Consider the following 26,827-nt stretch of genomic DNA (forward strand, 5'->3'; position numbering starts at 1 on the left):
TAGGCTGGCTAAACAACTACGGACAGCGAGGTTACATGTCGGCGCAACAAAAACAAATAAGCAGGCTAAATAAAAGCAGACCAAACCGAAAAGAAACCTTGTTCTACATGTGTAACAATCACTCACGAAAGCCATTCGTGTTTGCTGCCTAATCACAATATTTCTCTAGAACTCCGAAATATATTTAAAATTAGGCCTATACATGTTGCAGTCTGTGAACCATTATGTTTTTCATTTCACTGTTTGACATGGATTTACATTGTCAAACATCATTCCAGGTTCCATCCACGTGTTGGTCCTATTAAATATCACTCAACACAAACGATCGTTTAGCATGTAGGCCTAATGAAGTGGCAGGCAGCCTGCGTTACACAAAGAATAAACACAATCTATGTGCGGCTCTCAACAAGCATGACGTAATGCTCCATCGGTGGTTCATTCTTGGTGGGTGGACCTCTAGTTTAGGTGAGCTCCCCGTCCCTGCTCAGCGTTTAGTCATGGTACCGTCCACATTAGCCCTGGAACATGACGGGGGTATCTCACGACCGTCATGGATTGACCTCAACCTGGTGGGGAGCAGCTTAGCCAATTTGCCACGTACGTCTACACAAACGTTCACATTTAAAAAATAAAGTACTTACTGAAAGCTCTCATATGTTATATTATGGTACGCTCAAGCAGAATTACCCGTATCTTCCGTATTGTTTATTAAGGAAGCATTTCAATCCGATCGGCGGCCATTTTATCGGATCTTTCTCTCTCGACCCCATCGGTTGAGACGTGTACTGCACTCTGATACATTAAAACGTTTTTAGAAAATCTCGACTGATTGAATTAAAAATGCTTCTTATTAAACAATACCGACGATATAGGTATTCTGATTAAGCGAACCATATTGTGACATGTGTGAGCCTTCAGTTATCACTTTATTCTTTAAATCTAAACGTCCGAGTAGACGTACGTGGTAAATTGGCTAAACTGCTCAACACGAGGCTGAGGTCGATCCATGACGGTCGTGAGCGTGTTTCAGGGCTGCCTTTTTCTCCCTGCTCGGTGCTGCGCGGTGGTACGGTCCACATGCAGTTTGGTGGAGTTGTTGCCGAGGAGGTTCCATAGTTCAGCAGATAGCATTCAATGGGAACGTACACGCGTCTGCTTTGTGAAAGAAGACAACGCTGCTTTGCAAAATGTCATCGTCCTGTCAGTGGACCTGCCCGCGTCGCCGGGGCAACATGGCTTTATTTCACCTCGTACTGTACAGCATCACAGGTACGTCATGCAATGCACGCTCAGGTAGTTGTATTTGTTTATTTGAGCAGAAGTTTTGTGCAGTTTGAAAAGCTGCAGCCCGGGGATGCCTCGGCGCGTCTTTGGGAGCACTCTCGGCATGTTTATTTATTTGTGCAGTTATAACTTTGGGTAAAGTGAAGGTAATATACATTTTAAAGCCATATCATACATTTTTTGATATTTTTTAATTTTTAAGAGGGACATTTGAAGACCAATGATAACTTGCTTAGAACTTCAGTGCTGTGGAATGATAGCGCCGCCGCAGATGACGGTCGGTGTGACCCGGTCCCGCGGCTGCCATAGAAACACTCATAGAAACCGTGAGGAGAGCAGGTCACTGTATGTAGAGTGGCAGCCATGTTGGCTCCAGAATCACATCCCTCTTCCTTTGCCAGGTATCATGCCTCTACCTACGTGGTTTCTTAAATATTAGCATTTTAACTTGGCCTTCCATGGATGTCAGTGAGAATATAGAGACAGCAACACGGTGCCCAGAGTGGATCACAGACTCATTATGCCCTTATTAGTTAAAAGGATGACGTCATTGTTAATTTGCAAACTCCTCCCCCCAGAGAAGCAAACTCTTGGAGCAGAGCTGAGCATCCCAGTCAACCCCAAGTCAACCCTACTGCACACAATAAATGGTACAAGACAAACCAGCCAGTACAACATCATCTCAGTGCCTGTTGCTTGTCGTCTACACACTGGCTGCACTAACCTACATTACACCCATAGAAAAGTAGCATAGCCTACAACATTATTTTTTTGCATATCAAAATAGACTTGTCTCATGGGATTACAACAAACCCTAACCCCTTTGACCTCTGAAAAAAAAAATGTCTCTCACCCCCCAAAAAAGGAATGTGTACTCATAGATTATTATGAATTTAGAGCAGTCAACATATTGTTTCTATTATAGAAATTCATTCCTCCCACTGCTTGCCACTGCTGTTGTACGCAGGGTATAGGGGGTCCTCCAAATCTTTGTGTGATAGAAAGTTTTTTTCCTGAGAACTTTAGCCAAAAATATCAGATCTACAAGATCTATCAGATCTACAAGGCTATTTTCGGCAGAGGTTTGGTGTATAGGGGAAAAAAGAGCACACTAAGTACAGAGTGAAAGGACAAGTTTATTAAGTATTGACAGTTCAAGTGTTTACATATATCTGATAACACAAATTGACATGAATCCAAAATACACTGACTGTGCTCTCAAACAATGAAATTATATGGACTCTATGAAAAGGTTGTGGGGGTCCCTGCTTCATCTCTCTCTCAACAAAGGGGTCCTTGGTCTGAAAACGTTGAAGACCCCTGCTCTAGACTGCTCGTTGGTGGGTAGAACCCTGCGCCACAGAGAACCTGTATTATCTTTTTTTTGGAGCGGTGAAAGCGCTCCCAATGAACAGGTATGTCTGTGGGTATGTGGCTGGGTGGCTGGCTGGGTGGCTGGCCGTGTCCGTAGTCTGGCAATACCTTGAGTGGCCACACACAAAACACTAGTTAAAGGAGGGGCGCTGTTTTGTGCAGGCCAGGCACACTCACCACTCACTCACAGGCACAGTTTACACTCACTCACCCACTCACATAGGGTACAGCTGCTCAAATTCACCGCTCCACTTCGAACCGAGGTTTGATTTTAAACTTCACATTCAGAGGGAGTCTGCATGGTTTAGCAACACATATTGCTTCATGTTGGATATTGATGAGTTCATTTTCATAATTTTGTTGGATATTGACATGAGGTCACTTTCATAATCTTTTTCAGAACTTTAGATTACATTAATGCTTGATTTATTTGGTTTGAATTCCTATGAATACAGTATATTGGTATTTCCCTTTACTGTACAGTACCAGATTAGGTCAACTAGACCTTTCTCTTAACATTATTTTCTATGAATCTTTTTTAATTGATTGTGCAAACCTCATTCTTAGTTTTGTTTTCAGCGGAAACGTATGATAGTTTTGCAAGCTGGTCAGTTACAGTCTCTGTGTGCCGCTACCGCTCTGCATTATGTTAATTGGTAAACCAAACCGTGCATTAAGTGCCATATGCACATGCCAGCTGCTATTAAAATGACTCTCAATCATGAAAAATATATAAAAATGACACAATTTGCATATAAAGCAGTCATTTGTTGAGATAATTGTCCCAGACAAGCCTTCATTAGTCCGGCATATTGTGAACATACTGCCACTCATTCAAGTAGTACAGTCTTTAAAGAGGTGGTGCCATAGTTTTGTGCTTTTTCTGTTTTGTATGTCTATGACGTTAACATCTCTAATAGACCCATAGGTGTGTTATAATATGCAAATATGTCTTCCCTATGTATTTTTGGTTATTTCCTGAAAGCTGAAAGCCTTTGGGTCAAAAGGCTTTCATATTCATAATATCATCCCCTCCCCTTTTTAATTCAGCTGGGTCACAACCAGTGCTGTGTTCTACCTGTAACGCACGTATACGGCGTCTGCTTTTGGAAAATAAAATATGAATAGTGTCTGCCCTCTTGAACCTTTCAAAGCAGCGTATTTGATAGGCATTATGTGCACAGGCCTATTCCCTGGCCACACGAATAGCTGCGGATCATAGATTATAGTATGCCCTCAAAAAAAGTCTAGAACACACCACTGGTCACAACCCACCTGACAACCAGGCATACTTAATGAACACATGTGTGGCCACATAACATTTTGACACTTTCTGTACACTTTTCTTGAGGGGGTGGGGGGGGGGGGGGGGTATCCCTTCACAGTCATGACATGAAATGTTCTAGAATAACATGCTTGCATTATATACTATGTTTTAAGCATACTTTAGGGGAGGAAAGCTAGTGCCATGGGCAGCTTAAAAGAAGAAGTGCAGTCTAACTCTAATTTCAAATTAATTACACTAGCCCTTACCCGTTCAAAGATATGAGCTCCAAAATGATGTGCAGTGTGTGGGTTATGGGATGTGCACTGTGCACACAGTATATGAGGGATGGAAAGTAACTTTAACTGGTGCTTGCATGATAATATGTAGGAGCATCAATGTAAGAAATACCCGTTTCGTTTAATGGCTAACTCCCCCCCCCCCCCCAGCCCGCCCGCCCACCCGCCTGCGCACACACCCGCCTGTCTGCACACACACACACACAAACACACACACACACACACACACACACACACACACACACACACACACACACACACACACACACACACACACACACACACACACACACACAGAGAGAGAGCTGGTTAAACATGTTGCCTCATGCTAGATGCAGAATAGATGTGCCTCATGCTAGATGCAGAATAGATAGTAGATACACCATTAAAATGCTAATACACAGCATACGATTTGTGAAAGTGACAAACGGGCTTCACAGTTATGTCAGGTGTGTTCATATGCTAATGGTGATGCGATTTCAGATCAATTGCTCCAGCCACCGAGGAGAAACGCTGTTTCAGACAGACAGACACTCACTCAGACAGACATTCGCAAAATTATAGTATAGATATTGCCTGCCAAGTGCCTATATGGGCAATATGTTGTGAGAGACATAGCAGCAGTGCACTGACTGCACCCTGGCCGTGACCAACCTATCATGTCTATGGACACTCTGGTACTGAAAATGTATGCTGTACCAATCAAGGATTATGTGTCAGATGAAATAGCATATCAAATTGCAGGTATTGATCAAATAGGCTATACTATGCAATAAATCAAACATAATAGTACAAAATATTATGTGTTGTGATATTTGGCTTCACTGTCCAGGGGCATTTAAAAGTTTGAACAATGTATGCCTCCAAGTATATCATTAATGGAACCAAGCCAGAAGAGCAGAGCATCCCTAATTCACACTCGAATGACCATCTCCAGTTCAGAGTTCATCATGTTCTGGCGCAGACCAGCAGTCTCCTATATTTCCACGCTGCATTAAGTCTGCTGTACATTTCAATGAGGTGTTTGACCTTGTGTGCTTTAGAATGTAAAATAGATGCATACTTACTCACAGCTAATGCCTAGGCCTTAAAGGGGGATACCACTACACAAACTAATCAAACTTTCTTTCTTCTCCTTTTTTTTTTTTTTTTTTTTTTTTAATTGATGCAAGAGTCGTGGCTTATATTGTAGCATGCTAACGTTCCGGGAAGAGAGAGGCTGTAGTCCATTTGCTTTGTAATCTCCACTGATGTCATCAGAGTACACTTTCTCTGTTATCTGCCACAGCTTGCCTCTGAGACGGTGACTAGATGGAAATGGTATAGACATAATGTTGGGGGGAAAAAAAGAGTGGAATGTCAGTTGAATTTGACATCACTGGATGGAGTAACTGATGTTCACCTTTAGAGCTGAATTCATTTCGGTTAGTTTCTGGGAGTCACAAAATCTCGGCAGCACCAAACAGCCGACTTAATGACGGTATCTGCCCCCCTTCCCCCCGAACCTCTGAATGACGTCATATTGTAGTTTAGACAGAGCCGAACAGAAATAAATTCGGCTCTAAAAGTGGAGTATGCATCGGCCCTTAGCCTGCGTATTTTAAGGTCGTTGCACACTGCTGCGTTTTTTCGGACGAATATAGGAGCGAATTTCGGAGCGCGTAAATAAAGAAATCAACCTCATGTTATGTCATTCACTTTTGCACACTGCCACCCGTTTCGTATTTATTTTCGGACCACTGGGTCCCTTGCTCTCTCTATCTCTCTCTCTCTCTCCTTGCCCTGAAAAACGCATTTTGCAACAAAAAACGCAGCGGTGTGCAACCAGCTTTAGATAAGAAAAGGAAAATGGGAAAGGAAAATGGGAAAAGCTATCTAGCTAGCTATATATTAGTTCTTTGAATTAAAATCAACTCTTAACACTTGTAACATTTTGCACATCACTCATCACACAGTCATTAGTAAATTCAAAATTGCTACTTGTCTTGGTCCAATTAGCCTAATTTTGCATTGACACAAATGTCTGTTTAGTGCATATGTGAGTTTCATAATGTCCCTGAAATCATGTAATATCACAGGCCTGTACAGCAGACAATTTTAGCGTGGTGGCTGAGTCTGACTTTGGGGGGGAAAAATGCCACTTTTCTAGAACTTAACACGCATGCCCAAGCCCATCCTACTGCACCAACTCACTGAACTCGGTGTATGTTCTTTGCACTTTTAATAAGACATTCATGGTTACTGCATGAGCCGTGTGCATGAAAGTGGCACTGACTATAAGGGACCGTGTAGTGGCGCTTCCAGTGGGAATGATGTGTCCTTGCTACCAGGACATTACATCATTGTGTGTGTGTGTGCATGTGTGTGAAAGACATTGGTGGAGTATTGTGACATGATGGTGTGTTCTATCTGCTATGCGCACATTGGATAAAGTGTCTACACTTATCTTGAACATTGTCTTTCAGGATGAGACTCGTTCACAGACTTACACACTAAACCCGATCTATGCGTTGTTCATATGATATGATAACGCAACGCCTAGTTGTGAGCTTGTAGATCGGCAAGTGACAACATTGTATGATGGAGTTTAAATTAAAGGAGAAGACCACCCATTTCCAAAAAGTTCCCCCGCTTCTGTTGGGGTTTGTATTGTAAAGTACACCGTGATGATGTCATCTCGGTGTACTTTACAAATCAAACCCCAAAATGTTTTGTTGCCATTATTTCAAATGCCAGAGGATAAGAATAAATGCTGTTTCCATTCCCATGTTATAAAAAGCCACAGGATTTGAGTGATTTTTTGCCTTTATCCAGTTGACTATTTTCTGGGCAGAGGAGGAAATCAGGACAAGCTTATGTAAGGTTCTATTCCTCAAACTTTTCATGCTGTCACTATAAAGTGTTTCAACTGAACACTGATGTAAATGTTTCAAATCTGGAGGAACTCCCTCCATATCGTCACTGTCGGGCAGAAACCTTGTATCTCCAAGTTTCAAATTACGTTTTTTTGTAAAGTGAAGCCCTGCTTCCACCCACAAGACTGTCGCACAAGACTAGTGAAAATAGACGATCTACAAGCACACAGCGCCTCGCATTGTGTGCTTGTAGATCGGCTATTTCCCCTGTTTAGATCATTTTAAAAATGATAAATACAAAACGAACAGTTTTGGACATACAAGGTTTCCACCCACACAATACAATCTGGCCAGCCATCGTCAAAGAAAAGGGAAAGCCCACTCGGGTTGTCCCTCTTCCTGACTATCTCGAGAGAATGACGACAATATGCTTCTTAGGAGGGATTTAATAATAATGATTACAATAATTTGACCACTCCTAAGGGGTGTTTGTCACTGCTACAGTTGCACATGAAATGTGTCCTCTGCATTTAACCCATCCTAAGTATCTGGAGCAGTGGGCCCTACGAGCAGTGCCCGGGGAGCAGTTTTGGGTAAAGTGTCTTGCTCAGGGACACTACGACACATAGGCAGGGCCTGGAAAGCAACCGGGGGCCTTCTGTTTCCCAGGTGGCCTGTCTACCCATTCAGCTATGGCCGCACTTCTCTCCAGTTACTTCATCCAGGATTTACGTATTATGGTATAATACTTTGGGGAATGCTACAGTACATCCAGGATTTGTATACTTGCTACATGCTACATATTAAACATAACTATTGGTTAGTCTGGGATCACTTCACTTTTCGGGTTTGTAACCGGTCTGGAGCGGAAACCACAAAACGTCATGTTGTAGTACTCAAAGGACTACAATTTGCCGGAAAGATCAAACCGGATTTAGTTTTAACCCAAAATATTCCCCTGCGCTCAAGGACACACTTTTAGGGCCTACCTAATAAACTCCTTGATGCGGAGTAGTTTTGCTTTTGAAAAATGAGTTTGGTATTTGCATCTTTTAGTCCAACTTTTAGCGACTGGCAAGACTACACTAGGCTACTCGAGCATTTTAATAGGGATTGGGGAAACAAACGGGGGAACCAAATCAAAGTGACGCCGCTTCTTCTAGTGGTTTCCGCGCTCTAGGCGGAAACCAAACGGCCTGTTGTGAACGAACACCAGGCTTTCCCCCAGAAAGCCTCGTAGGCGAGGTTAACTATTGGTCTTATATTGTCTGTCTCAGATTACATATTGTCGCTCCAATTTAAGAAGTGAGAGTGTGCAAAATGGACAAACTAGTAGCCTACCTACAGTTTAAATATTGAATTGAAAGATGATCACTAGAATTTTGAAGTCATGTATTTCTTTCTACTGTGCGTTCTATACACTACTCCTTGCAAAGTCACAACACACAAGTGACAAAGATGCAAAGTTCATAATCCTACAAAAATGTGTGAAATCTCGGTACCTACGTCTGTACGTCCATCTGTAGTTGGCGTAACTTGAGAACTGCCCGTCCGACCGCCCAACTTTAAACTCCTCATAGGGAGATCAAATTTTCTGTTCCCGACTTGCCCTGTTGATTTTTGGGGCCGATACCGATCAACTGGAATCATTATCTGCCAATACCAATATTCCCGACCGATCGTCAAATCCATAAATTCTTCTATTTATTGTGTTACTGTAGCAGCAGGCTGAGGTCCTTTAGTATCCAATTCAACTTTGTAGGAGTTGAAGCTGAGGTTACATTCAGTCCCACAGATAAATATTGTGAAAATAGCTGATCTAGCTACTAGCTTGTAGATCGGCAAAGCCGGTAGAGGCATTATCGGCCGATCGCGATCACTCACTGATCAGTCTCACATCGGCACATCTCTACTTCACAGAAACAGATGGATAAGAACTAAAGCACAAGGTAGACAAACACTATATGGAAAGGGAAAGAGTAATACACATAATCCCCTAATATACTTCACAACACTCAAGCGTCGGATCGGTGCATCAGTTAAATTAACATAGTTTAGATTTGTGAACTTAATCAATTTGTGAAAATAAAGTTTTTAATCATTTTTACATCATGTTTTTAATCCAGTAGTACTGATAAATCTAAAAGCTCACCTTGTGAGTTTATAGGCTATTTTCCCAATTTTGACTGATAGTTGTATACCAGTCTGTCTAGTCTTTGCCATGTTAGGAACGGAAGGTTCTCCCTATACGTAAGAAAAGATCCCACACACTGTCTTCAAGTGCAAAAATGATGTTTCAACCCATTTATGGAGTTTTTACCTTTCAAGACGAGAACCCCTTTTGGGGCAATTGTTATACAGTATCTAGCAACATAATTTATTATGTAATTTTAGCATATATTTTTGTCAGGATTCTTTTAACTCATTTAGTGCCACCCCTTTCACCACTAGAGGGCGCCCAGTGGCCAGAGAAAATCCCATAGAGATATGCTGGTATATGCAGAAGCCCTGCAGCCATGACTTGCCTGAACACTTTCCTTTGTGCATGACTGCGTACAGGAAGAGGATGAAGTTAGCTTGAAGTTAGCTATTGGCTACCAAGCATTTTAGAAGCCTTATTTTCGTCAACTTAGCCATGATTAAACCTTGCACACCTCATGCATGGGAAAAAAACAGAGAAGAATGAGCTCTGAAAAATCCAATGCAATCCAGAGTGGATTTGTGCAGTTTGTTCACAGCTTTCAAACAAAAAAATCCGATTGGAAATCCGTTCAGGCATTCTTGAGATAATCGCCCTTATGTTTTACATGTAATGTAAACAAAAATGGCTGCCCTGTATGTTAGATGGGGTTGTATGGGGGTGGAACATGCAAAATCGCGATTGAAATCATGTTCACCAGATTTGATGGGGTCCAAAAAAACAAAAAAAAAATTCAAAAAAATTTTTTTCAATTTTTTTTTTTTTCTTTTTTTTATATCCCGAACTTGTTCGGGATAGGCACCCTGTGATACGATCATATATCCCGAACTAATTCGGGATAGGCACTCAATGAGTTAATAATCGGCCTCAGTCCTAAATCAGTCCGTAGAGTAGACCTCCATCAGGTTTCAGGTCCCTGAAATGGCTGCGCGCCATTAATCCTTTTGTGATTTATTGGTTGATCACAGTGTGGTTGACAGGGAATTGTAAATAACATTTGTTTTAGTCTGACAGTTGTCTAATTACACTTGACCTTTTCCTTGTGAGAAATATTCTGTCTACTCCTCCTGAGTGTTTGAACTACAAGCAAGCAGATTTCTAAGTGTGATGTACAGTAAATCCTTTGTCCTAATGGAGCTAAGTCTGACCTTGGGTCAAATGAGGTTCTACACAATTCATCAATAACTACTATAGCTGACTGGCATTCATTTTCAAGATTGCAAGATTATAATGTGACCCCAGTATACCATTGTCAGTTCAGTTTATCTGCTTATATCTATACTCTGTCAATCTTTCTTTGTCTGTCTGTCTGTCTGTCTGTCTGTCTGTCTGTCTGTCTGTCTGTCTGTCTGTCTGAGAGAGAGGGAGAGAATATGTTTAATATTTTCATTCTAAAAGTTATACTTATTGGAGTTTAAGTAAATATGCAGTATTTATATACTTTTAACTACTTTTCTTGGAGATGGCTAGGAGACACAACATTAAAGCTTACAAACTAAACTGAAATCCAATGTAAAAACAAAATTAGAGGCTTGCTTGTTTTAAATTCTGAATTTGTCCATTAAATGGAATGGCTGGGTTTGGGTCAGTGGTTTGTGGATGTTTAGTACTGGGGAGCGGGTTATTTTCTTGGTGGGAGATTGGACCAGGGACAAAGCAGTTGTTGGCAAAACAACAATAGAATTTTTTTCAGTCGGTTGCCAAGCAATGTGGCAGGTTTTGATTTACGATGACGTCTTCCCACTGGCAGCTTGTTGCAATTAGTGATAACGTTGAGGGGTCTGACAGTGTAGCAGGGTTGTTATGCTTTTATTAATTTGACTCATTTCGCTATCTTTTTTAGTTTGTTACCAGAATCTTGGGGATACTGAACGTTTCCTTTTTAATTTCTGTTTGATGCAGTATTGCTAATGCTTTTTCATCCCTTTTGACCTTTTTTTTCTCTTCTCTCATCGATGACTTCATCATTTTAACACATGATTCCCTCTCAGTTTCCTCTGCCCCCTCTACTCGCCTCCCTCTCAGCTGAGGTCACAGCTTTAAAGACAAGTCTTATTAATGACTAGTTGCAGTAGATGGTGGTCGAACTTTATCTGGAGACCGTATGTTTTAATTCCGGGCAACAGAAATGCATTTTTAAATGTATCGTATATATCGGAGCACATCAGTCACCCACAGCTGCGTAGTATTTGATGAAGCAACACTGATTTATTGTTTATAACGTTGCATTTTATCCTCATTTTTATTTCCAGCATTTAAAATGATCTGTTGCCCTGTGTTTAATGAGTTTCCTGGCAGTCAAATTCGTAATTCTTTTCCTTTCATTATATGGAACAAGGTCAACCATTGTTATTTTGGTGAAATTGTAAACTGAGCAGATTAGACATGTCTACATGAAACAGCACTAAACTTATTATATAAATTCTATTTGATAAATCTTCTGTCGTTTTACAATTTCGCTAATTTGATTGTTTAAACTTGTGTACCTGGTAGGGCTGTCATGATTATCACATTTTACATGACGATCAATTGTCACTCAAATAATTGCGATTAACGATTTAATTGTGTTTTGTCGTTGACAATTGCATTTCTGTTTGGCTTTTAGGCTTTGAAGTTGCACGTGGTAGACATGACATAACCTAAAAATACAAAGAAATTACTGACATATTTGACAACTCTATAATTAAAAAATAACATTAATAGTGGAAATAGCCGATCTACAAGCTCACAACACATTGTGAGCTTGTAGATCTAATATTTCCACTATTTTTTACCAAAAGAATATATTAACATTGTTTAACAAATAATCGGGATTATGTCAAATAATTTCGATTAGAGGATTATGTAATAATTGTGACAGCCCTAGTACCTGGTTGTAAATGAATATTTGTACCCAGCAGGTGTATGGAGCAATCAGGTGCTGGTGCCCCAGAAGGTGAATGCTGTGTTGGGGAAGAACGTGACATTGGAATGCAGGGTCGAGGTGGATTCAAACCTCAGTCTCACCCAGAGCTCCTGGGAGCGCCGTCTGCCCTCCGGCTCGGTCACAGTGGCGGTCTACCACCCTCAGTTTGGCATCTCCATTCCTCCAGAGTACATCCGCCGTTTGCACTTCCGCTCGCCCTCGTCTTATGACGCTACCATTGTCCTGGAGGAGGTTGGTTTCTCTGACATCGGAGTCTACACCTGCAAGGTGGCAACTTTCCCTCTGGGCAATGCACAGGCCTCCACCACTGTCTCTGTGCTTGGTGAGTGTTTACATGTTCGCTTGTGCTTCTGTGTGTGCCTCGTCTTATCTAATCCAAAAAGTATTTACAAATACTTTACTTAATTAGTCACCAAATTGGAATAAAGTGCATTGCAAATATTGGTTCCATTTATGGAAATTCTTTTAATTTAGTATCTTCCTTTATGATTGATGACTTGACTGGCACTATAGCGATTGTGCTGATGTTGTGAAACCCACCCATCTGGTGACTCGGGTATGGAATCAATAGTTCTATGGTAATATATTGTACTTGGCACTGAGCCTGAGAATGATTAGGACCAAATGAAGGGGGGAATGAATAGAAAAACAGGTAGGTGGTTCTCAACCATTGTCCTGTCAAGGACCCCCCAACCTCATATGTATGTATTGGTTCTGGGGACCCCATTTAAAAGGGTCCCCTGTAAGAGATGGGGAACTGTAACTAGAAGTGTCACTGAGGGGAGACGACATTGGAGACGGTGTAAAACCTGTGATCGGAATACAGTTGTCATTCTTACCGGGCTAAAAGCTCGATAAAATAATAGTTAAACTATTCTACATTTAGCTGGGTAGCCCCTGTAACCCCCTCATAGACCCCTGCGGGTCCCGGACCTCACTTTGACAACGTCTCCCGTCTAGGCAGTGTAACAGAGGGGAATTCACAGTAAAGCATGGTTGGATGTAAGTACTTTATAAAGAAACAGGGTGATGTAAAGATGGAAGAATAATGGCAGTGTACTATGTTTGACTTTGTTGATTTTGTATCACTGGTGAGACACTCCCTTGTATTAGGAGAACTGTGGGAACTCACTCACTCCCTCTCTCCCTCTCTAACATTTGGTGCACAAAACCGCTTCCAAGAAAGGAAAAAAATTAAGAGAGAAGGACATTTACAGAAATCGTCTCTGCTGCTACTTGCACGCTTAAAAAATGAGTGAATGAAGTGTGTACTGGGAACATTTCAATAGACCACCAATTTGTATAACCTATACTGTCTGGCAGAAACCTTGTATCTCCATGTTTAAAAAAAAAATCTCCTAAATTAAAGCCCTGCCTCATATAAGACTGTTGCACAAAACTAGTGAAAATAGCAGATCTACAAGCACAAAACGCCTCACGCCGCGAGGCATTGTGTGCTTGTAGATCGGCTATTTTCACTATTAAATCTTTTTATTTTTTATTAATTTTTATGATAAATAAAAAACTGTTTTGGACATACAAGGCTTCCACCTGACAACAGAGATTTATTTATTCTTGCAACTCTGAAAAATGCTATTCTGTGTTTCTCTCTCTCTCTCTCTCTCTCTCTCTCTCTCTCTCTCTCTCTCTCTCTCTCTCTCTCTCTCTCTCTCTCTCTCTTCCACCCCTGCCCCACCCCTCAACATGCTGCTGTGGCTCTTAGTGGAGCCCAAGGTCTATGTGTCTGCAGGGTCGGCAGCCCTGGTCGACGGCGCCAACGAGTCGGTGGTGGCCACCTGCATTGCCGAGCGTGCCCGCCCCCCCGCCGAGGTCTCCTGGGAGTCCAACCTGTTCGGGCAGTCGGAGGTGCAGCTGTTTGACGAGGCCAACGGCACCACCAGCACGCAGGTGCGCTACCTGTGGCAGCCCACCCGCCACATCCAGGGACACGCCCTGACCTGCGTGGTGCGCCACCCGGCACTGCACAACGACTTCAGGATCCCCTACAAGCTCAACGTGCAGTGTGAGACTGACTTTTAGTTTTTGTCTTAACCCTTTTTGTGCCTATCCCGAACAAGTTCGGCTTTTTATCAATCCAAAACAATATTTCTTTTGCTATTTTACTTACCCTGAGCTGCCTGTAGAGATGTGGGTGGTCCTGGCTCGTCCTACGCTTTCCAACGAGTGATTCTAGATGGTCCGACGATTTATTCCATTGAAAATGGTTTAGAATAAAGTTTAGAGCTCCCCAAAAAAAACTCAATCTATACTGTCGGCGGCGCGACATATTCCGGGCGGGGTGCCTATCCCGATCTAGTCCGGGATATTTAATAAAATGAATTAATTAATCGGAGGCCTCAACAAAGCCCCGGTCTAATTTTCCATCCATGCCTGGGGCCGCGATTCTGTTTACATCGGCCCGTAATCGGGCAACGCCGCCGCACCGCGCCGCCCACTCCAATACAAACTCACATCTTTAGAGACCTTTTTCTCTGAACTGTGTTCCCAGTGCAGCGACAAAGTTTTTTTGCGGCTAAAATAGCTTCAGATCGGGCTTCTAAAAAATAAAGAAGCTAATAGCTAACTGTTAGCTAACTTCCTCCGGTCTTCATCCATAACAGTGGTTGCAGTGAAATCCCAAGCCACTTCTGCCTGTGTCGATGGAAGTTAGAGCGAAGGCCTATACAGAAATGTCTGGCACTCTAGCGGCACCTTGTGGCCCCTGGCATTAAATCAGTTAATTAGGATCATAACGAAATGACAAGCCTATTCGGCCTTTGAATGATACTCATTATTCACACGTTACTTAATGTTTCCACTTTTCCAAAGCATGCTCACTTGATTTTTGGGGAAACAATTGTGTTCCATTCTGTTACGTTATGAATAGAGACTTGAAAATTGCTTCATAGTGCCCTTTATTCTTTGTCGAAGTTGCACTAACATTGCATTTTAAGATATTTTAACACTTCGCCAGCCGAAATAGAATGGCTTGTTGGTAGATAAGCCGTGAAATTTCTATTATTACAGTAAATTATAATCTGAACAGCATTCATTTTATAAGACCTTCAGCGCAATATCATGTAGTCTTCATCCCCCATAACCATGCGTTCACGGAGCCTCGAAAATCTGGTAAAAAACAATTAATTAAATGTATTATATACCTAGCAACTACTTTAAGGAAGTATTTTAATAGAAAACTGATCAGCACAAGTGGAATGGAAAAGGTCCCTTGCACAGAGCTAAATGTAATCGCTAGTCTCTCCCTCTTGGAGGAGGATTTAATTGCTACTTTTTTATGCCAACGTGCAGGTCTTCTGTTCTTGTATTTTCTTTTTTTCCCCCTGTGTCTGCATTTCCTCAGCTTTTTGTGCGTCGATAAATCTGGCTATGTGAGCCCTTAACTGACCAAAGTGTTACATTCTATCCAGGAGAGATCATGGAGCATCCTCACTCTACAAGACGCATGTACAGTTAATTGGCTTATTATAGAAAGTTGTCAAACCTTGACAACCAAAAAGTTGTGATATTTTAAGCAAATCAATGAACGACATTTTGATCTTAGGATTCTGCATACCCAGCAACAAAGACAAATGCTTGGTTGATTTATGCCATGGAAAATAAAAAAAACAGGCCACCACTTTATTTAGTATAACAGCTCTTTTGTTTTGAATGTTTCCAAGTGATCTGGAAACCTGGCTAGTGAAGGCAGAGCTGTCTTAGATCATGTTCTTAATACCCTGCAGTTACCCTGCAGTCATGTTATGGGACCTTGTTTGGGCACAAGTTCTGAGGATCCACTGCAGGATCGAATGTCTTATGTCATGATGGTACGTCACAAACACTTCCGTCATGCAACTTATTTTTATCCAAGTAAAAAAGGTTTACTTTTTCATGGCCAAAATAATGATTACTTGGCCCCTTTTCAGCAAAAAAACGTTACAGGCTGTTGTCAATCAGATTGTGGGAAGACCCTGTATGTTTTAATTTGCAGTATGTTTGACTTTAACTATTGACAGGGTGTCGCAGCAATACATCTATGAAATATTGTCGCTGCCAGATGGAAACCTTGTATGTTTAAAATGTTACGTTGCTTTTCAGGAAATTGAAGAAATAACCTGTGTTCCAAAGGATCAAAATTACTTAATTGTATTCTGTTCATACTTTTGAAATGGTTAAATAAGATGTTGTAAATAGACCACTTTAAAAAAATCAAACGTTATGGCGATACAAGGTTTCTGCATGACGGCACCAATGACTTTCAAAGTTCACCTTGGTGACATCCTCTCTTTGGTTGACTACTGTAGTTACATAGCCGAAACGCTGTTATGGTGTGCGTGCGTGCGTGCGTGCGTACACGTGTATGGAGGAAGTCTGGCTTACATCCTGCTGGCATGTTTCACATTTTCCATCTATTGCCTGTCTGTATTTCAGTTGCCCCTGATATCTCGGTTGTGGGCTACGATGGAGACTGGCATGTGGGCCGAGAGCATGTCCAGCTGATCTGCAAAGCCAATGCCAACCCACCAGCCCATCACTTCAGATGGATCAGGTGCGTCTGTGACTTTGAGAGTAGTTCTAATGGATCAGGTGCGTCTGTGACTTTGAGAGTAGTTCTAATTTCCTGTCAAAGCCAAGTAATACCATAACACACCACTGTGTTACTGTTTGTTTGTTTGTTTGTTTGTGTGTTTGTTTGATTGATACTTTATTAGCAGTTTGAAACAGTACAGCACTACAGTAAAAACTATGCCAAAAGGACGACACGACAGCCAACACACGTTTGTCTCGTCAATGAAGATTATTTTAGGTGTTAAGGGGAATATCACTCATTTTCTTTTTTTTTTCTTTTGTTATCAATTATTTTTCTTTTTCCATAACATGAGTGAATCAAAATTATAGACATACATATGAGCAGAACAAGAAAAACTAAAACATTGAATATCACTCATTTTCAACTTTGAACTATGTCATTAATATACCTTGAGTTGTTTTGTGGAAATATGGAAAAAAAGTCCCCCCACTTCTGTGTTGCCTAGAACTGGAGGATTTTTTGTGGGGTCATGTGATCAATGACATCATGAAAATGTACTCTTTGGCTTGCAGAGTTCAATGTTGAAAATGCGGGGTATTCCCCTTTAAGGTTACATTCAAGTTTGTTGGGGATAAATATATCAAAGTAGGAAGCCCCTTGAATCCAGCAATTGTATTGCAAGGTCTAAGGTCTTAAATCCTTTTTTTCAGGTGCTATTTCTCGCCATCTGATATGATTGACACTTTTGCCAAGTGAAAACTAAATGCCACATTTGTGCATACAGTAGATGTTTCATAGGTTAAGTCACATGACCACAAGGGTTTGCGTGTGCTTGTACATATAGGGCAATGTTGAACTAGGAGTGACTCTGAAAAGACACCTTTTTTCCCCTTCGTTGGGCTTCTGTTGGATTTAGTCAAGCGAGGTTCTTGGGTAAATTCAAGTTTAACAATAAATGGTTTTGAGAAGCGGAATACACAACTGTAAATAATAAAAATCAACCATTGTCTTCAGCAGGTAGTTGTACTGCTCATTCACAGAGAACACCCTCCCTTGCTGACTTGCCACCCACGAACACTGCAGTTGTGTTCGTTGGGAAGCCTGGCCACACTGTGGAGGATTCCAAGGCTCATACTTTTTAGTTTGACGAAGAAGGCGTGCCAGGAATATATACAGTATATTTACAGTATATATGATTATGCGCCTCGAGCTTGGATGTCTGCTATATTTGGTTAGCCAACACTGAAATCTAAAATTACACGGATGCTTTCCTGGTTTTAACCCATTTAGGCCTAGAATTATTGAATGTTTTAACCAGTGAAAAATAGCAGATATACAAGCTCACCACGCTGCAAGCTTGTACATCTGCTATTTTTGAAAAAGTCATGAAAATGTGTGCAAATCTTTGAATATATGTATTTTCAAAGTGAACGTTTGTAACTCAAATTTTGCTTCTGGGTGGTCCCTGGAACTAAATATTTTGAGATGGGGGTCCGTGGCCAAATACATATCATTGTGGGGGTCTTTCACATGAAAAAGTTTGAGAACCACTGACATAGCAGTCTCTCAAGAACAGACTAACTGAGCTCCAGTTGAGTGAAAAGGACCTTTTCTTTGACGATGGCTGGCCAGATTGCTGACATAGAAACATAGGTTTTTCAAAAAATCTTAGAAGGATTCAAAAGACACTTATAGAATCGGGTCAAAATTCAAATTTTCACAATTTTCAAAAATAGCAGATCTACAAGCTCGCAAGCGCTGTGAGCTTGTATATCTGCTATTTTTCAATAGTTAAAGCATAAAATAATGATACACAAAATGTGTACCCGTTCTAAATGGGTTAATGGGTTAAAGGGAGCTAAATTGTGTTACTATTCAAAGTAATACTGAGCAAAGAACTCTACAGTTGATATACTGTACCTACCATAAATGTTCATCAGCAGAACTAGCATACATTTGCCTCAACGACAAAAACAAGCACCCAGAATTTACCACACATAAACTGGAAACATGCAGTGTGTGAGGCAGCTATTTTGTGTTGGCAGCACTGTAGAAATTCCTGGGGGGGAAAGAATTACTCTGACTCGTGATTCTTTTTGTTGTACATATTTGATCACTTGTAGCGTTTCACACTGAAGTAAGTACGTTTCCCAATGCAATGCTACTTGCTTTTCTATTGGATGTGTAAGCAGAAGCGCAAGGCTTCCTCCCTGTAAATCATGCATGTTACATGCATCAGCTAGGCTGCTGGATATGGAGATATGGTTTATTTCTTTTTTCTGTTATATGCATTCTTTATGCATTCTTAATGTATGTGGGAGGGGTTTGTTGCACCAGCTGTTATACTTTCTGTGATTGCAAAAAGATGATTCATGCGTAATACGTCATAGACTATTGTATTTAATACTGCGTTTATTAGAAATCTTATAGTTTTCATTATCTTCAGTTTAACTGCTAGAACAGCCGCAAATATTCTTCCCAACTGGGCAGGGAAGATTGTAGGTTGCCAAATGAATATTTAAGCAACAACTTATTACAGACCACGCAACGGCTTTGAGTTATTGCTTTTATAAAACGGTTACCAAATATGGCAGTTTAAAAATTATAGATATATCGGAAATGTAATAACAATTTCATTACAATAACAATTATGACCCTGCATAAACAAGATAAATTTATATATTTTCAAAAAGGACGGCGAATGGAGCTGCTATTGGGAGAGGGGTCTAAATATAGAGGTAAGGTTGCATAGGAACGTTGAGGAGGAATTGTGGTAGAATTAGATATGATAATTTTATGTTCGCCTTTATCTATCTTAACTTTTGCGGCTCATCTTTTGCCTTGATGTTATATGAGTCGAGATGTATTCACTTACAGTAGATCTCATAACTATTGCTTTGGTACAGCTTGTCCATGTGACACTAGCAGCTTGTAACTTACCGTGAGTATAGCTATGACCCATCTGACTTCTTGTTTGTGGCAGAACTACCTTACCACTGGGCTGTGTGTCTAATGAGTATATATATGAGCCATTCACACTATAACTTTAACTATAAGCTAACTATAAAAGTATAGTTTTAAAAATAGTTCTAAGTCATTAGTCAAATGGACGACTATAAAAAGAAAATGGTGAACAATATGGTTTAGTTATTGCGACCATCAGGTCGTAAGTTACTATGGAAAGTCCACCGGCTGTCCCTCTGTCCATCACGTCACACTTTTGCCCATACTCTTTCGCCGGCACCGTTGCCCCTATCATGCCAAACTTTGCACACACACTCCTTGGCTGGCAAATTACAACCTCCACCCCTGATTTCTCACATGGACCTCTTCTAGCACCACCGTCGGAGACGGTATGTCTCTCTGACTCCATTTGCCTCATCAATTACTGATTGATCCAGAAATCCTCATCTACCTTATACCTTTTTTTTTTTCACAATCACAGCTCTGCCAGTCGTTCTTTTTAGAAAATATATTAAATCGCAGTTCTGCCAGTCGTTCTTTTTAGAAAATGTATTAATTTAAATTATAGGTGTTAAAAGTTTACATTTACACTATATAAAGCTTTTCTACCGTGGCGTTCTGACTACAAAAAAGTGCTTTACAATGTATGCCTCACGTTTACCCCTTTGCTCCCATATATCACTCAACAATGGCAGAGACAGCCGTTCAATGTGCCATCGCACTCATCTGGAGCAGTTTGGGTTCAGTAATCTTGCTCAAGGACATTTTGATGCACGGTGCCAGGGGGAGCCAGGTTCAAACGGGGACCATCCAATTCCCAGATGAGCCATCTACCTCCTTAGCCGCTCCCGGTGGCTATTTTTCACAGAGACATGCACAGCTCTATAACAGCCCCTATTCTTGGCATGTCATAATATAGATGGAAATTCTGGAAAATTACTGTAGGTGACCACTTGGCAAAAACAGCAGTCTATAAGCTAAAAGAAATGCACATTTTGATGCGATGTGGGCTATTTCTGCTATTTGATTTACAACAAAGTGGTTAAATGTTGTCGTTTTGTTTTTGAGTATTGTTTGTACCTTGTGACATTTGTACAGTTGATAGCCTTAAACATTTTGAGTAATATTGAACTAAATCAATAACCAATCAGATTGCATGATTTGAGCTACCTTTTTATATAACTATGTAATAACATCCACAGTGGCTCATGTGTTATTGTATTTAATGCCTCTTGGTGTGAGGTAGCATCGTTACTAGGGGTGTAACAATACATTTTAACAGCGATACGTATCAAGATACAGTTAACCATAGGATACATTAAGTATTTAATATTGATTCAATCGATTATTTGCATTGCAAAACTATTCGATACAAAGTAAAACTATACAATATATTGCTGTTTATTATATCTTATAAGTATACAAGTATATTGATATACTTCGATTGTTGAAATGTATTGATGCAGTTACTTTATCATTACACCCCTAATTGTTACACATCATGACCAGTTAATACTATATGCTACATGTCATGTTGACCGAAAAAATGTAAAAAGTGCAAAACTGGATAAGAATGCATTATACTTCATTGTTGCATGTGATTGACTTGTGGTTCCAGTTGAATGGACAGCATCTTAAGTCATGGCATCTATCTCTCAACCTGATTTACTCAGAAGCCTCTTTCCCTGTCCCAATAATGGCAAAAGGTTTATTTAAAAAGAAAACAAATTGGTGGAACAGTAGTATGGAATCCCAGTTCATTCTATGAATTACACCAGTCACAATTATAAGGAAATAAACAAACAGAAATGTACTGAAATATACCGTCAGAATTGTGAGAAAAGGGCTCACCGTTCAGGCCTTTTTACAGTTTTTAGTTTTCTTCAGTGGCAGAAATGGCGTTCCATAGCACTGAGATGGCTAAGTAGAGCTCTGGACTGAAGCATAGCCAGCCAAGCACTTAGAATACCAGCTGTGACTGTCTGCGTGGATCTTGTACAGGGCATGACTGTTTAGGATAAGCTGACTTAGAATTTGTACAAAAAGGTTGGCAAAAAAGAAAAAAGAAAACACACACATACCCAAGTTGAGTGGATCTGTGTTAATGTTCTTCTGCAGACTGATCAACCATGAAGTGCATATTGTGAACATGTGTAACTGAAAGTGTTCCATGTGTCTTCCAGACTGGATAGTGAAATGCCAGAAGGTGTTGAGACGGTGAACAACACGCTGCTGTTCCTGCGGCCGCTCCAACGGAATGATTCGGGGGTTTACAGGTGTGAGGCTGCCAATGACATCAACCTTCGCAGCAGAGATGTTCGTATTCTAATACAAGGTGAGTCCAAATACAGTCTCTGTAAACAGCTGACTGCATAACCCTCCCTCAGGAAGAACTGTGCAAGCGCAAACCCATTGGCCAACGACGCACATGACATCATCACGGCGAATTGTTGCTCATTACATCATACTTGCAAAAATGCAGGGTTGAGTTACACTCAAAGATGCACACACCCACTGCCTATGAAGACTCTTTCCTGCTAGTATTTGTGCCGATTATTTCCGGCCCTTTAGATTTATTCTCAATTACAGGCTGATTTGCGTTGATTAACGTCAGCTCTCCAGATGTTCAACAGGAGAATTTCCGGGCTAAACCCATCTGCTGATGTTTAAGTCGACCACACGGCACCACCTCTTCTCTCGTTCTCTCTCTCTACCTCTGTCGTTTTCTTTCTCTTTCCCTCTCCTTTTCTCTCTCTCTCTCCTTGGCATGCGATTGTGTTTGTGCATTATGAGCATGTCCCTAAGGTGTTGTTACACTCCTCTTGCCTCTGGAATCGCTCCTCCTGAATGAACCTCTGAGTATGATGTGATCCTCCGCTGCATCTCTCTCTCCTTTTCAGTCTTTTACTTTGGTGCGTGTCATGCAATGAGAGGCAAAAGCCTCCAGCCTCAGATGATGTCCCAGATTCATAAAACATTCACTAGTTCTTTTCAACTCCTATTTATTATTTATCATCCTTATATCTTTTCCCTTTGAGATGAGCTGTACGGTTGTGCGCAAGTGTGCATGTACAAGATGCTGCTCTCCTGGGTGTATGTTTTTTTTTTCTCTCTCCTTCATGTGTTCTTTTTTGCTGTGCATACGCCTATGCATGGTGTCATAATTGAGCTAAACCCCATAATCTTATGATGTTACCCCAATATACGTATGTGAATCTTCCTCTCGCAACTGGCTTGGAAAAAGAATTAAAGTGTCAGAATGATTTCAGAGAAATGCAGAACCCTTTGCACTTTTACACTTTTCCATTACTTCTAACATCCTTCCTATTATGTGTGTTGCGTTCCCTCTGCTGTGGGTGTTGTCAAGCCTGATGCTGACAGATTATTTTGAGGTTGGTTTCCTGCAAGGCCTTGTCGTGCCTCATTAAGTCAGCTGCGCTACACCTGTGCTGGACAACTAATGCTGACTGTATAGTAGAAGTGGGTCAAACTTGGCATGTAAATACCAAAGGTTTCTTTTAGCCTACGTATTTGTCTGAGCGAGCTGGGATTTTCCGCACTCAAAATAGTGCAGAGTGCCAGAAGGTTTAGATGATGACGTAAAAGAATTTGGAACTCAATTTATTATGCCTTTCTGTGCTGTGCATTAAATGGTGTGTGACTGTCACAGACAGTGAAGAGTGAAGACACTGACTACAGAATCCAATCTAGTCTTGTTCTCCTCTGCATTGTGACAAACAAGTAATGTCTGCAACATGATTTATTAAACTAGAATGTCAATAGTCGTTGGCTCTCAATGGCAAATGGCAAAAACTCAAACATTTAGGCCTATAATTATTTAATGCTTTAACTATTGAAAAGTAGCAGATATACAAGCTCATAGTGCGGCACTGCAAGCTTGTAGATTTGCTATTTTTGAAAAGTCTTGAAAATGTGTGCAAATCTTTGAATATATGTATTTTTAACTCAAACTCATTTGTAACAAATTCTGCTTCTGAGGGGTCCCTGGAACTAAATATTTTGAGATGGGGGTCCGTGGCAAATACATATCATCAAAGTTTGAGCACCACTGACATAGAAACATACTGTAGGTTTTTCAAAAAACCTTAGAAGGATTTAGAAGACACTTATAGAATCGGGTCAAAATATTCAAAGACGTGCACAAATGTTCACGATTTTTCAAAAATAGCAGATCCACAAGCTCGCAGCACTTCAATTGGTGCCGCGCTGTGAGCTTGTTGATCTGCTATTTTTCAATATCAAACATGCACAATTTTAAGTGAAAGTCTTTTATTCCTTGTCCTGCTTTCTTGATAGACTTCCTCCATAGAAATATCCTCCTCTTCCTCCTCCTCCTTCATCAGAACCCCCTTTTCCTATCCTCATTCTCATTGACTACAGGTTGTGCATCTGCAGTTGTGTATACTCATAACTGCTCTCCTTAAGGCACTTATGAGTATAGTGGCAGACATTAAGTGATTTCTAATGGTGCAAAGTGCCATAGCATGATTGGGATATCATGAAGAGTGAGACATTTCTTCAACTTTGCATTTCTGCCTCCATAAGTCAAATCTGCAAGTCAAAAAGTTGAGAGGAAACATTGTCAGAGAGATAAAACCATGCCAGGTTTATAAATAGCAATCACCTTTAAAATATTATTACAAAATCCAGTTGACCGCATTATACAACTGAAATGGATCATAGACTCGAAAGCAGAACATGCAATGGTGGATAACTGTGACAACAAGATGCATAACATGACTTGTAAGAGGGATGCAAATTTTAAACAAGACCATTAAGACTAAACTTCCATTTTTAATTCCTTCTGTAGTTAGCATCCAGTGTTACCTCTAAGCTGTTATGGTTGTGGATATCTGGAGCTTGCCGTGACAACTCGGAGGGAACACTGGCCTTTCATCATTGTTTTCCATGTGTTTATGAATTGTGTACAAATAACACATATTTTCGCCTTTGGTTTGCTTTTGTTTAACCTTGAACTTTACTGTGATGTTTCTCTGCAACAAGAGTTTAAAAAAATATATAAAATGGCACCCTCCTTTGATGCCTCAGATGCCGATTATTGGTTTTTGTTACATAAACATTACTTTAAACTATTAAATGATTCTAAACAAAATTTTCTGTCAACTTTGAGCTACAGGTGCTCTGCAACAAAACCTAAATAAATACCAAAAGTAATTATCTTTCTACTGAGGGTGACCAAGTGCAGATCTGCAGAAATAATCAACACAGAGACTTAAAGTATTGTTTATTTCATATGTGTTGCCAATGCAAACCAAAGGCTATCGTAAGCATGTAGTTTACTTCTTGTTTAGTTGAGTTGATGTATTTTCATGTCAACCAACCCCTTCTTAGTGAAATGCTGATGTAGTTGGCATTGACATTCTCTACTCTTCTGCCTGTCCATCCCTCCCTCCTCTCCCCTCCCCTCCCGAACTCCTTTCTCCCTCTTTTTTTCCTCCCATCTACTTCCTTCCCTCCTTCCCTCCATTAGATCCTCCCACCATGCCCTCCACCATTACTGCGCCTGTGCTAACGGGCGTTGCCTCCACCTTAGTGGACGATAAGCGCCAGGTCCTCTTCAGCTCCCCAACACTCGAAGCCCTCCCTGAGAGCAATCTGGGATCTGTAGTGGGTGGGGCTGTGGGCGGGGCCTTGTTCCTGCTGCTGCTGCTGTTTCTGGGAGGCATCTGTTACCTGCGCAAGCAGCAGACCACCTTCCACAGCAACTACTACGCCAAGCAGTACTTGGGCCCGTCCGACCTCCAGAAAGCACCCAGCACCCAGCACGAGCTCCACCCGACCAAGGCTGGCAACAGCTCCTCCCGCCAGGACCACGACCGAGAGGAGTGGGGCAACCACGGCGGAGAGGAGTGCTCTCCCAACGGCTACACCAGGGCCATGAGGGAAAGCGGTCACCACAATAGCAATCACCATAACGGCCACCACGACAAATTACACTATTCCAGTCCGCAGCGGACTAAACACGCCCGATACCCTCCTCCTTCCCCGAAACCGCTGACCAACAGCTCCCCCTACGTTTCGGATGACTGCTATGACAGTGGTCCTGACGGGGACTATGTCTCCCATACTGACGGTTCGGTCATCTCCCGCAGAGAGTGGTACGTTTGAACCACTCCCACTTTAAGGGTGGTAAATGGATGGATACCGTGAGACCAAGGAGATGACGACCACAGAAACTGGAGGGATTCATCTATTATTTGGCGGGGGGCTTTTTTCTCTCCCTCGCACACACCCACACACTATACATATTTTTCATCTGTAGTTCTTAACCTGTTTTCAAGATGCCTGGTTGATACTTGATATTTTTTGTATATACATTTAGTTCTTTGTGTGGCCAGAGTGTACTGCCAAACTACACGGACCCAAGACAATGAATGCCCTAACTGCGTGTTGAAGGGTAAAAATAGCAGGTTTGTGTGTTGGATGCTGGAACTAAAGCTCAACACACATGCACTACTGTCTGCTTTAGTTCAGGTTAATGAAGGATTGGCAGTTTACTTTGAATTCTTGGTACAACTGAAATCGCGTATAAATGTTTTTTTTTTTTTTAACACTTTTTCTTTACATGAATATACCGTCTTTTGCTATGTATGTATGTCTGTGTGTTGCTAAAACTTGCACTGATTTGCTTGAGAAATCTTGTGCTACCCTCTAATTATAGTCTACGGCCACCTGTGTAAAGCTTAAAATACACCAAGCCAGTGGTCGGGGGGAAAACAGCGGGGTGAAGAGAATTGGAAGTAGTCTGCTTGTTGTGTTGGCACATTTTAGACTGAAGTCCGTCCTCACAGATGTCGGGAGCTCGGCTCAAAAATGTAATCGAGACACCGCTGTGGCCTGTAGTCGGTCAAGTTTGAGTCCATTAGCATACTGTTTAATAGAAGGGACGTGTGTGTGTGGTAGCGGCATTCTTCATGCAGATAATTTTCAGTCCAGTTGTGCAAATGAGGACCAACAGTGTTTGTTCTGAGGAGATCACTACTGAGTCCGCTGACCCTTGACAATGTGAATCCCCCGCTGTTGTCGGCTCATGATCTGTTTGGTCTATTTTGGCTTTAAAGTACCATTGCACTGGTATGTTTAGCCCA

At 41.2% G+C, this 26,827-nt stretch overlaps 1 protein-coding gene across 1 annotated transcript; it reads left to right on the top strand.

Moving 5' to 3' along the window:
- Positions 1 to 497: 497 nt before the first annotated feature.
- On the top strand, positions 498 to 25,847 carry nectin3b (nectin cell adhesion molecule 3b; the record flags this gene model as incomplete). The annotated part of the gene is made up of 6 exons (XM_080749396.1): positions 498 to 597; positions 12,177 to 12,524; positions 13,926 to 14,225; positions 16,634 to 16,751; positions 21,881 to 22,032; positions 25,210 to 25,847. 6 exons carry the CDS (start codon positions 498 to 500, stop codon positions 25,845 to 25,847), a joined length of 1,656 nt encoding a protein of 551 aa, XP_080605522.1.
- Between the last annotated feature and the right edge of the window lie 980 nt (positions 25,848 to 26,827).

Source organism: Nannobrachium achirus (assembly GCF_963921795.1).
Source record: "Nannobrachium achirus genome assembly, chromosome: 19".
Classification (NCBI taxonomy): domain Eukaryota; kingdom Metazoa; phylum Chordata; class Actinopteri; order Myctophiformes; family Myctophidae; genus Nannobrachium; species Nannobrachium achirus.